The sequence below is a fragment of the Nymphalis io genome, chromosome 11 (assembly GCF_905147045.1).
Source record: "Nymphalis io chromosome 11, ilAglIoxx1.1, whole genome shotgun sequence".
Taxonomy (NCBI): Eukaryota; Metazoa; Arthropoda; class Insecta; order Lepidoptera; family Nymphalidae; genus Nymphalis; species Nymphalis io.
The window spans coordinates 11,515,830-11,528,009 of record NC_065898.1 but is presented as its reverse complement, the minus strand read 5'-3'; the positions used below and the strand labels follow the sequence as shown (position 1 = coordinate 11,528,009).

The following is a 12,180-nucleotide window of genomic DNA, read 5'->3' as shown; positions in this document are numbered from 1 at the left end:
TCAATATTATATCTAAAAATATTCTCATGGGATTATCAAGTTACGATATTACGAGTTCATTAACAATATGAGAAATTATTACCTCTGAGAACTACGATTTCTAAATTTAAATAGAAACTTCTAGATTTTTTTTACATGAAAGTTAATCTTGTATTAATTCACTAAGGAACTTCAACTATTAAACAAAAAAAATACGCAGTACGTTTCTGAATATACAGAGTAGCTTAAAAAAACACATATAAAATAAAAATAATTTAATTCAGGAATGGGCGATTCGCTTGTCCAGCACCCTTACTTTGTGCCATCTTGAAATTAAGGGATACTAAAATTTCCATAAAATACACTAAGAGATTACACGACTAATAACTATTACTTCTTAAGCATACTTATGCATAAAACAAAAATATCAATGGATCAAATATTATTATATAAAATAATATGAAAATTATAAAAAAAAGTAAAACAATCAAAATAAAGTCAGCTTTTCATTCATGCTTATACATTTTCAACCTTTTTTTATCATAAGTTTAAAAAAAAACCAAAATATATAAGCTTTACATAACAATATTTGATCCATTTTCCATTATATAAGGCTTAATGAGTCAAATTCACTACGACGTAAATACTTCCATCATTATTGAAAAATGTTAAACGATAAAATTAACTTTAGGTTATAAAATAGCATAAATTTCGAATGTGATGCATTTTTCGACACAATATTCGTTAATAACATAAGAAACATTAAAATTATTCACTCTCGTCACATAAAATTAAAATTATTAAGAAAAATATCATCTACAAATTGTTAACGATAAGTGACTTTGTTTGGTTATCTGTTTTGAAAATATTAAAATACAGTTTCTTATGAAGGAACTAAGAACAGAATTTATGGTCGCAGTTCCTTTGGTCAATAGAAAACGAGGTCTAGATTGTTATAACCCACAATCACTGGTCGAAGTATTTGATTATTTGTTAAATTTGAGCCGTCTATTCCGGTAGTTTTAACCAATGAAAATGAGCCTTAATACTTATTAAACATTTTTAGCAATACATGGATTTATATTATTATGAAATAAACATACATAAATTACTATACTATTAATGTCGAAAAATTGAAAATTATAGCTAATTTAGAACGAGAGATATTTTTTTATAAATAGTAGGAAGTAAGGCGGGCATATAAGACATCTCATAGTAAGTCATATTTATTATCCCTTGTGCCTGTATCACAAAAAAAAGAAACATTTTTTTTATCGTATCGAGTTAGCTTACATTTATTACATTCTCAAGATACAATAAGACGACGTAGTTCTAAATTTAAACATCTAAGCTTCTACTTTTAATACGAAAATATTTACTTACAATAAAAAAAAAAACTGGAAATTTTAGCAGTTTTACAAATTATAACGGTGGAAGAATATAAGATTCATGTTTCATAAAATGTAAACGGGCTATAAGTCTATGATTTGTGTTATTTGCTAATATTACTTGTTTTTGTCAAACGCACAATGTAGACGGTTACTGAGCGGTAACGACTTGAAAAAAATAATTGTACTATCTTCTACAATTCATTACTATATATTATTTGATTTAAAAACGATCAAATAATACAACTGAATAATTTTAATTTTTAATGGTTTTATATTTTTATACATCAGATTTTTTTATCTGAAAATTTTATAAGCATCAAATTTGTCATTGATTAGTGTAAATAAGACAATTTTCATAACGAGTAAAATTCATTACAGCGTAAATGGTTATGGCGAAGACGTGTGGTAGACATGTGTGGTATCCTTAGAGATTATTATTTAACTAAATTTTATTTTTAACTTTTAATCATATACATAAGTTACTTATAAATGTTGCTTAGCTTAGTTAACCTCTTCTTCTCTCTTTCTGTCATTATTTATTTGCATTCGAAAAAAGAAGACACAGCATTGTTTAACTAATCACTCGCAAAACAACTTTTATAAGTAAGATCGTAAATCATTTGTCTTTGAATGATTATAGTTCCTTATATGGCCGCTAGGTGACTGCAATTGTTTTATAATTTATAAGAGTAGCAGTGAAAAGTTGGACATGATAATTATTCTTACAGGACCATATCCATGTTGGTAAGTTTTAAATGCCTTAACAGATTAAAAAAACATAACAGCTTCAGTGTGGCTGCATTATCAGTTTATTAGCAGGACAATCACACGACGTATTATTATTTTTTTAATTTAAAACGGATGCATGTTTATTTCTCTAACACAATTAGACTATCACGTCTTTAAGAGAAAAAGTAGATACTTACTTACTTGGTAATTGGACAAATTGTGTTTTAGTTTTCAATATTTGGTATCTCGACCGAAATCTCAAAAACCATAGACAAATATTTGTTAAATCGTTACTCTACGCAATGTGTACGTTGTACTATTATATATATTTAATTATTCTATGCAATCTCGATTACGAAACACTTAGGTAGGCATAGCAGTCATATTTATAGTCAAAATATTTCCTGGTTGTACAGGAAGTTTGCAATAGTCGTTACCGCTCAAAGTCGCATAGATTTAGTTGTCTATGGGCGAGTGCCTATGTCTGTGGTGCTTGTGTCTGTGTGCTCTCTGTGGGTGGGATCCGCTGTACACCTCACGCACGCCGGAGCTGGAAAATAATAATAATATAATTTATATGACAAAAATAAATCATTATTCGGTGATTAATGAAAGATACGTTTAGAAATTAACATTTGAGAATTAAAAAAGAAAAGAGAAAACAGACTAGAGAAAAATAACGAAGTTTTATTTTAAATTCGAATTCATATTAAATGACTTTCAAGAATATTCTTTAATATTCATGTAATTTCTTGAAACTTTTTATTTACGTAAATGTAAAATCAGTATAATTTTATTATTTAATAAAAATATAATATGTGTGATAATGATACAATTCAAATAAAATAACTTAAGTTTCCAAATCACAACATGAAATTTATGACGTATGTGTATGTATTACACTACTACAAACGCAAAAACGTCTCCAAGCCGATTTAGCTATTATACGTTTCACTTATATCTTAATGTCGTGCGTATTTTACAACGAAGTATCGATAGATGGCGCTGATTAATTTATACAAGTTTCTGAATCGCGCAGGCATGATATTTAGTTCTGAGTATATAATAAAGTTGGAGACGAGACAAACTGTAATTAAGTTATTAATAAACTGTATGCTGAATATTAATTCCGCAAGCACTTTACTTCAGAAAATTGAAGATGGTCTTATATATGATCTATAACGTGACAAAACACAGATACAACAAGTCATATACAAAATATTTTTTTTTTTTTTATAGAATAGGAAGGTGGACGAGCATATGGGCCACCTGATGGTAAGTGGTCACCAAACGCTCTTAGACATTGGCATTGTAAGAAATGTCAACCATCGCTTATAGCCAATGCGCCACCAACCTTGGGAACTAAGATTTTATGTCCCTTGTGCCTGTAATTACACTGGCTCACTCACCCTTCAAACCGGAACACAACAATATCAAGTATTGCTGTTTTGCGGTAGAATATCTGATGAGTGGGTGGTACCTACCCAGACGAGCTTGCACAAAGCCCTACCACCAGTAGTTTTCATGACAATAAAAAAAATATATGAAAATTTAAATAACAACACTTTTCTTATCAACGAAATGGAAATGAATTTTATATTTAGTTGTGTAGAAATATTTATAAATATTTCATTAAAAGAAAGTAGCGACAACTAATAATAGGCATGCTGAAAATAGGCAAAAAACACTACCGTCTAAAGTAAATAACAGCGTATGTACAAAGCATATGAAAGTAAATAATATTTTACATAAATTACGATATCTATTAGTAGTAACGGCGCCTCCAATATCTGGAACTGGAAATCGATTACGTTAAAAATTTAATTTAAATTTCGAATATATCATTCTAAAAGCAGACCAATCTTGATTAGATTTTGGGATATAATATATATATATATTAATCACAGCAATCACATTAACTTGAAAGTTACGTTGCGATAAATTAAATATGATTAAAATGGATACCGAACCACGCATATGCCCGACGATTTATTTCCGTATCATATATTGACGCGAGTTAAGACCACGTTACACTCGGCTAGTTGCCAAACTCGATCACAATCAAAACTGTGATTAATTAAAAGACAAGAATACGAGTGTAAGCGCATACTTCAACTGAGAGAGCAGTGGTGGCAAAAGCTGCTAAAAAATAAAATTAATAAACAATGTTTTCTTTACTACCTTCACCTTGAATTCGAAATAATTCAAAACTCACAATGTATCGTAATCCCTAGGTGTTCTGCTCACGGCTATATTATCATAAAGTTTCTATACTTCAAAAAGATTGCCAACCCCTACAATAAAGTACGAACTGTAGTATTTCGATCGTGTTTGGCAATGGGTCGGCGGGTCGTGATGAGCGGGCGGTGTTTGTTTGTGTGTGTGTGTGTGTGTGTGTGTGTGTTTGTGTGTACTCACGCGGGCAGCGCGAGCGGGCTGGCGGAGGCGCGCAGCGGGCGGCGCGGCTGCGGGCGGTGTCGGCGCTCGCCGGAGCTGCAACGTCACACACGCGTGCTAACTACGCGCTACGACTCACTACGGCTCTGGGCAGGTGGGCGGGCGGCAAACGACTGATCCTCGAGACTTGACTTTGACTTTGTATATCCAGTCTGGATCATACAACCCTCGGCGAGTTAGCGACATGTTTCAAACCTTATAACTGTAACTAGGGCCTTGTCTCTCCCATTGATACGAGATAAGGGGAAGTCCTTCTAATACCTAACGATAATATGATGATAGTTCTTTTAGTTGATCACTAACCCATCATATCGAAAGTCGAGGATAAAAAACAGTGTTTGGCAGTCTAACTGGTGGTCGGGTGGTACCCACAAAAATTTACCATAATAATATTTTCATACTTACTATTAATAATATAATTAAATATATATTAACCGATAGAAAATTGAACGATTCGTTATTATTAATATTACTTGTATGCTTAAATAAAAATTACAATAATAACAAAAATACCTGCCCATCTACCCACATTCCAAATAAAAATAAAATGCAACACAAATATATAGCACTACTAAAAGAGTTGTATTACAAAGACATGCCAATCTAATACTAAGTACAAGAAAAGGTAGTCAATTTACATAAATACTCGTATTTAATAACTTTTAAATACTAAGGAAAATATCGTCATGCTTCTATCGAATAAGCACTAAAGCTAAACGAAGCGTACAGCTTAAAAATAAAATAAATATAAGATACATCTTTGTCGTCGATAGGATACCGCATGGATCCCTGGGTTCCTGCATCACAGATCGCAGGTTCGATTCACGTGAATCGTCAACACGATCGAACGATCAACATTAAAAGCGTTGCGTTTATTCCTGTTAGCTAGTATAATACTAGCTTATAATGTAAATATTTTTCTTATTATCTGTATAACAATTGCGTCTATTAACAGTAAAACGGTTCACTTTCAGTAATCTTGTGAATGTGTGTGTTCGCGAGTGCGTGCGTGTGTGCGTGCGCGAGTGCAACTCACGTGGAGTGCGCGGGCGGCGCGATGAGCGCGGCGTGCGCGGGCGGCGCGACGGGCGCGGGCGGCAGCGCGAGGCGCGGCGCGGGCGCGGGCGGCAGCGCCGCGCGGGCCCGCGCGCGCACCGCACCCGCGCGCTCGTGGAACTCTCTGTGGACCACGTACACGGCATGACATATCCATTGAATACATACTTTTTTTATAGAATAGGAAGGCGGACGAGCATATGGGTCACATGATGGTAAGTGTCACCGACGCCCATAGACATTGGCATTGTAAGAAATGTTATCCATCGCTTACATCACCAATGCGCCACCAACCTTGGGAACTAAGATGTTATGTCTCTTGTGCCATTACACTGGCTCATTCACCCTTTAAACCGGAACACAACAATACCAATAATAAAGTAGAAAAAGAAAAACCAAAAAAAATGTAACACAATGTACTGACTATACTGACCATTCTTGTGCTAAGTTTAAATAAATGAAAGTATACTGTTTTTACAAACAACGAGTTTGTCCCTTGAGCTTTGTTTGATCCGATGGAAAAAGTATTGTTTCGTTCTAGCTCCTGTGGTTTTCAGAGGGAAGTCGATGCGACTCGAGGTCAGGGATTTAGGTCGTTCTTGGCTCCTAGAACGGGTCAGGCCACCCGCATTGTGTGCGTAAGAATAAACGATGACAAAAAGAGGAAGCGGGCTTTTCCTTTTACTCCTATATATATTCCACCATCTTTAGTGAATAACCGAATTCACACATGTACACCTTAAAATTCCTTCATGTATTTCCTACCTTCGCGATCGGCGATACAAAGCGATTATCACTCTATATCGCTTATAACTCTTGTACCCGTACCTCAAGGCAAACATTAAAAAAAATATGCTAAAAAAATCCGGTTGTTACTGGTTGTGAACGTTAATTAAATACATTCGAATACGACGTACCTGTCGAAGTCCTCGGCCTCTTCCTCTTCGAGGTTGATGAACTCCTGCCTCTCCTCCGCGTCGCCGGAGAACACGTTCTGTTCGCGCTCTATGACGTGCGCGCGCTCCCCGATGTGGTGACCTGGAACACGTGACACATACATACTCAGCACTATATAAGGCACATGAGTTACGTAATTTTGACGAGCCGGTTGGCGTGGTTGGTGGATGCTTGCCTTTCACGCCGAAGGTTGTGGGTTCGATTCCCACCCAGGATAGATATTTGTGTGCATGAACATGTCATGTTTGTCCTGAGTCTGGGTGTAATTATCTATATAAGTACGTATTTACAAAAAAAAAATAGTATTGGTAGTATATCAGTTGTCTGGTTTCCATAGTACAAGCTCTGTACAAGCTTAATTTGGGATCAGATGGCCGTGTGTGAAAAATGTCCCAGGATATTATTATTATTAATTTCACAAATGCAAATTTAAGTGTGACCGTGTATCGTGTATTTTATATTAACATAACTTGAAGGACAAATAAATCAGGGGAATTACCGAAAATATAATCGATACGAACAGATTTACGAGGTACAACTAGTTTCTAATAATAATAATGATTATGCAAACACTTACAATAGAACCGGTCTTTATGTAAGGATTAACGTTAGCACATTGTATTTACATAAGAAATTAACGATATTCCATTGAAACAAAGGCTTTGAATGTCGATACAGAGAAACGTTTTTTTTTTGTATTGTTGAGAAATCGCTCACAATGACAAGTCATACACACACATGTAAGAAAATGTTACGTATCTACGTTTAACATATTCATTTTTAATTATCTTCAATGCGTAGCCTTATTAACCTTTCTGTTATTAACATTGCCAAGTCGGAAACTAAAGTTTTATATATTTATACAAAGTATGAAGCAGCTTTTACTAATACCCAATTATTACTTTTTGATCTTTGATTTTTATATTCTAACTTATCATTATCGGCTTCGCGCGCTTTCACCCGCGATAAAGATGGTGGGGCCGTGGTCGGTAGCGTGAAGTTAAATAATGTATAACCTTCCTTAAGGATTCTTAAGGATATCGAATGACAAAATTTTTTTATCCGTGTTTGATTCCAGAGATTAAACAAAAAAAAAAAACTTTCGGCTCTATTATATAAGTATAAATAAATGTATATTTTTTTATTTAATTAAAACGATTAAATAAATAAAAAATCATCTACACTGTAAAGCAATAATTGTAATAATTTTTTTTATCAATATTCATCTGTTTTATATATTTAATATTGAATAGTTTATATCCGCGTGCAGCTGTTGTATTATGTAATTTTTGAAAAGTTAGCAATGCGACGATAAAATTAATACATAATTTAAGCAAGCACACTAACATTTTAATATTTGTAAAAAAAAATATGTTACACATTGAAATAAAAAATATAATTTATCAATTTCAAGCAAGATTAACTGGGTGGGACATTTTATACTGCATATATGTGTGCACAGCACCGATGCATTTTCATTAATTATTATATGAATAATTATTTCTTCACCTGGAGTTTGAACCTAGGAATCTCTAGCCTTATTAGCCACTAGACCAACATAGTGTATAACCTTCCTTAATAATCATAAATAATATCAACAAACCTATGGACATTTTCTTCAAGCCAGTACGGGAGTCTTGCAGTGTCTTACGTGTCTCCTTGACACCATTAGGACCAATCTTCATGCTGCTCGAGGAACTAAATACCTAAAAAAACAAAATTTAAACATAATTATGTATTTATTATAACAAAAGAAACTAGGTAGATGGACTACTTATTATGGACACTTAATTTATTGGTTGACGGGCAGGCAAATAAGCCACCGCCCATAGACATTGGAGATGTAAGATATATTAATAATTCCTTACATCGCAAATGCACCACCAATCTTGGGAGCTAAGATGTTATGCCCCTTGCGCCTGTAGTTACATTGGCTCCAATTAAACATAATTGTGCACTATTAAATCTCCTGCTCAGTTGTCTAATATCAGTCAAGCATGGTCAATGTGACCAAAACTAGAGATGTCATGTATAATAAAATTAATAAAAGTTCTAGCACACCTGCGGGCTGCCACTGGGTCCACTGGACATTACAACTGTGCTGCTAGAGAAGGAGCTGCCAGCACTCATGTGCCCGTCGCTGAGATCAGCTGAAAGAAAAAATCCAGTTAGTATAGAAAATATTCTGTATTCTTGTACCTTTGTATATAAAAAATTATTAAAAATTGTTTTCGCCCGCGTATTAGAAGCGGAGGGGGAGGGCAGATGTTTAGTATAAAAAAGTTGCCTATGTCCAACCAAACCAAGATATCAATCTTGCTTCATACCAAATTTCATTAAAATCTGTTCAGTGGTTTGGTTGGTTCGGTGAAAGTGTAACAGACAAACAGACAGTTACTTGTGCATTTATAATATAACTAGTTTCCACCCACCGCTTCACCCGCGTGAGGGGAAGAGGGAGGTGTTAGGTACCCTATAGATCTGGTAGAGGAATTAAGATGTGAAAGTGCAACAAACAAATAAACTCACTTTCGCATCCATGATATCAGTAAAGATAGCATACATAGGATGAATGATGATAAAACAAAAAAAAAATCTTCAACAAAAGGGGTTTCTGTTTAATCAACTTACTAAAAAACTTAAATGTTATATATTGAATTATGCTGTATACAGCATCAAATGTGTGTAAGAATTTCAGCTCAATCAGTTTGGTGTTGAAAGTTTAAAATTCAGTCACAAATCTATATAAAATACTTATTTAAACATAACAGATTTGTCTTATTGTTTGAAATGCATTCTATTAGTAAAATTTCATGATTAGAATAAAAGACTCAATGCTTAATGGCAAAGCATATTTATTATTACCGAGTGTCTGTCTGAACCTGATGAACTCATAAAGAACTGAGTACTATTTAGTTTCATACTATTTTTACCATTGAAAGGAGTGATTCATAAGGTAGTTTTAAGTGTATAATTCATAAGAAAGTTTTTAGTTTTAGGAATAATTCTTTAATGTTTTATTAAATTATCTGATGTATGACAATAATCGTTGAAGCTGTTGGATAAAAAAATGCTGTCTGTGGTGCTTTACTGGTGTGCACTGTATACCAATAGTTGTGACAATATAAACATATGTAGACCCCTATTCTACCACTGGGAAGCTATGACGAGTAGCTATTAAAAATATAATTTAGAAGTCAAACTAATATTCAATTGTCACTAATGTTTATACAATTAACAATCCACACTTTCGCTTTAATAATTAATACATTACACCTCTGCATTATCATCTTATTAAAAAGGCAAGCAGCACTATGTAGCACTCAAACAGACTGATTTTTACTCTAGTAGACGTAGATAACGACATTATGTTAGTTAGCCAGCATTATTTATACTAAACAGATAACAATCATTCAAAAAAATTAAAATGTATTTCAATTATTGAAAAAAAATTTGCTTGGGAATATATTACAGCTGCTCTTAAATTATCAAACAAACATTTACCCACCCACAGAAAATAGCTTGCCAAGTATGTGTCATTAATCTCTTTACACATAGGATGACTGATTTCAATATTATATATATACTTTTATTATATTTGGATTGGTATATTATTGAAAATGCCTATTTTATATTTGGTAAACTACATTCTTACAAAAGACAGTGACAGGAATGGACCAAATAATTTAATATTAAATTCTGCATTGCTTTTTTCCTTCTTTAAAGGAACAACCTTAGAGCTCACTATAACATGCTGTTTTAATATGGGTTGGTGGATGTGGCAGAAATCTTACATAGCATATGAGACAAGCAGGTATCCTTACTACAATTTAATTTTTTGCAATGCACAAGATATTGAAAGTATTAACACAAATTAAGAAAACTCTGTAGTATGTGGCCGGATTTGAACAAGCATCATTTGAATAAAATCCACACCTTAAATCCATCACTGCTCATATTGTCTTAACTAAATAAAATATAAAGTATATTAAAATTGGCATGTAACATCAACTACATACATAAAATATTTAAAAACCTGTGAAAAGTCTGTTCAAGGATGGCATTTGTGGCATGAAGGGCATCATAGAGCTGCCATGACGTGATCCTGTGATAGCGAGCGGGCCGTCTCCAAGCATGCCGAAAGGATCCGCAAACAGCGAGTTCATCATGTTGTTCATTTGACGCATATGTCTCATGTGCGATCTGAGGAAATGAAAATATAATTAAGCCTCGTTAATTTACAACACATACATAAAAAGATGGGTTTCCATGGGTGATAAAGGAAATTTTAGTGTTGAAAATCAATATTACTGAAGGGACCTTTATTTCGACAGTTTTTTTCCAATACCTGACATTACAAAACATATTTTTTAATCAATGTACTTGTATGCGGTTGAATACAGGAAAGAGTTGCGGTTAGGATTTTAAAAATTTTAGTGAAATAATGTCTTCATGCATGCGAAAATTGTATGAAATGTACTTTAACAAAGCAAGAAATTACCCAAAAAACGGATCATCCTCCACGTCGCCCATCAAAGATCCAAACAGGGACATTTTAAAAGCACTTTTCGATTCTCCAATTAAATATCAACTCAAAATAAGGATTGCTAATACAAAATTTTTATTTCAAATAGTATCCCAATCAAAATCGTCGCTTTTTGAAACTATTGTTAGGAAAAATCGAAATCTCTAGCAAGTCCAGTGAAATTTCCACTCCGCCGTCTAAAGCTAAACAATTATTGTCTATTGCAAATACAGATAAAAAATTATAAAATCTGTTACAGATAAATTGACTAATGGCTGTTTCCACCAGAAAAAATTATATAACTTAATAAATAGGACTTGTCAACTTCTAGACCTCTAAGGTGATAGGCCTTATTATAAAAATAATTTATTGGGAAAAATCTACTCTAATTAAGCCCTATTAGTAAAATGGTTATTCTTAGAAAGGGATAGGTAATTAAAAATCTTTCTTACAAGTCTTAGGCAATTTGAGACAATGGTGATTTTATACTCAAAATTAATGAAAACCTAAGACTAATTTGTCTTTATTGCTGTTATTATATAATTGGTTAATATAAATTTATAAAAAAATGTATAAAATATGAACTCTAAGGGCTCCCACACAAAACCGCGAATTCGCATCGCATCGCAAATATCTGCGAATTCGCACGAACGCACTGCAAGAATTTCCGATCTGCTTCGCATCGCTTTAGAGAAAGACGCGCGGCGTCTGCGCCGCCTTCTTTGTTTATAAAAAAATGGCGGAATATGATATAGATTTTTTAATTTCTTTAATTGAGGAGCGTCCCGTCCTTTGGGACACAAGTGATGAACATTATAAAAATAAATTTATTAAGCAAGATGCGTGGAAGAGCGTCTGTGAAAGTTTGTTTCCAAATTTCCAAGACAAAGAAAACAGCGAAAAAACAAAACTTGGTAAGTACTTTTATCTCTACAACAATACAATCAATGCATATAAGTATAAATTAAATAGCGTGTGCGCGTGTAAGAGGGCTTCCAGAATCTGGCGCGCTATTCGTACTTCTATGAATAAATGTAATTCAGTGGAATAAAGTGTACGACAAGGTAAATAACGTTTTTTTGGAAC

The 12,180-nt window shown here is 33.5% G+C and overlaps 1 protein-coding gene across 5 annotated transcripts; it reads right to left on the bottom strand.

Moving 5' to 3' along the window:
* Window positions 1–241: 241 nt before the first annotated feature.
* Window positions 242–11,293, bottom strand: LOC126771773 (myeloid leukemia factor). 5 transcript variants are annotated; one of them, XM_050491866.1, is made up of 9 exons: window positions 11,071–11,293; window positions 10,606–10,772; window positions 8,631–8,719; window positions 8,173–8,275; window positions 6,530–6,650; window positions 5,593–5,736; window positions 4,518–4,592; window positions 3,857–3,895; window positions 242–2,649 (listed from the first exon to the last, which is right to left on the bottom strand). In XM_050491866.1, the coding sequence occupies exons 1-8, from the start codon at window positions 11,121–11,123 to the stop codon at window positions 3,865–3,867; spliced, it is 783 nt and encodes a 260-aa protein (XP_050347823.1). In that variant the 5' UTR covers window positions 11,124–11,293; the 3' UTR covers window positions 242–2,649; window positions 3,857–3,864. The 5 variants fall into 5 exon arrangements, with proteins under 5 accessions (XP_050347823.1, XP_050347822.1, XP_050347825.1 ...); XM_050491867.1 differs by having other exon boundaries at window positions 2,537–2,649; window positions 3,848–3,895; XM_050491865.1 differs by lacking the exon at window positions 3,857–3,895.
* Window positions 11,294–12,180: the final 887 nt, after the last annotated feature.

Bases quoted from the DNA above. Each gene is read 5' to 3' on its own strand.
- LOC126771773 (XM_050491865.1), bottom strand. From the start codon at position 11,123: ATGTCCCTGTTTGGATCTTTGATGGGCGACGTGGAGGATGATCCGTTT. The intron at 5,737-6,529 runs GTACGTCGTATT...CGTGGTCCACAG, and splicing joins GAGGCCGAGGACTTCGACAG to AGAGTTCCACGAGCGCGCGG. The intron at 4,593-5,592 runs GTGAGTTGCACT...GTGACGTTGCAG, and splicing joins GCGCCGCCCGCGCACTCCAC to CTCCGGCGAGCGCCGACACC.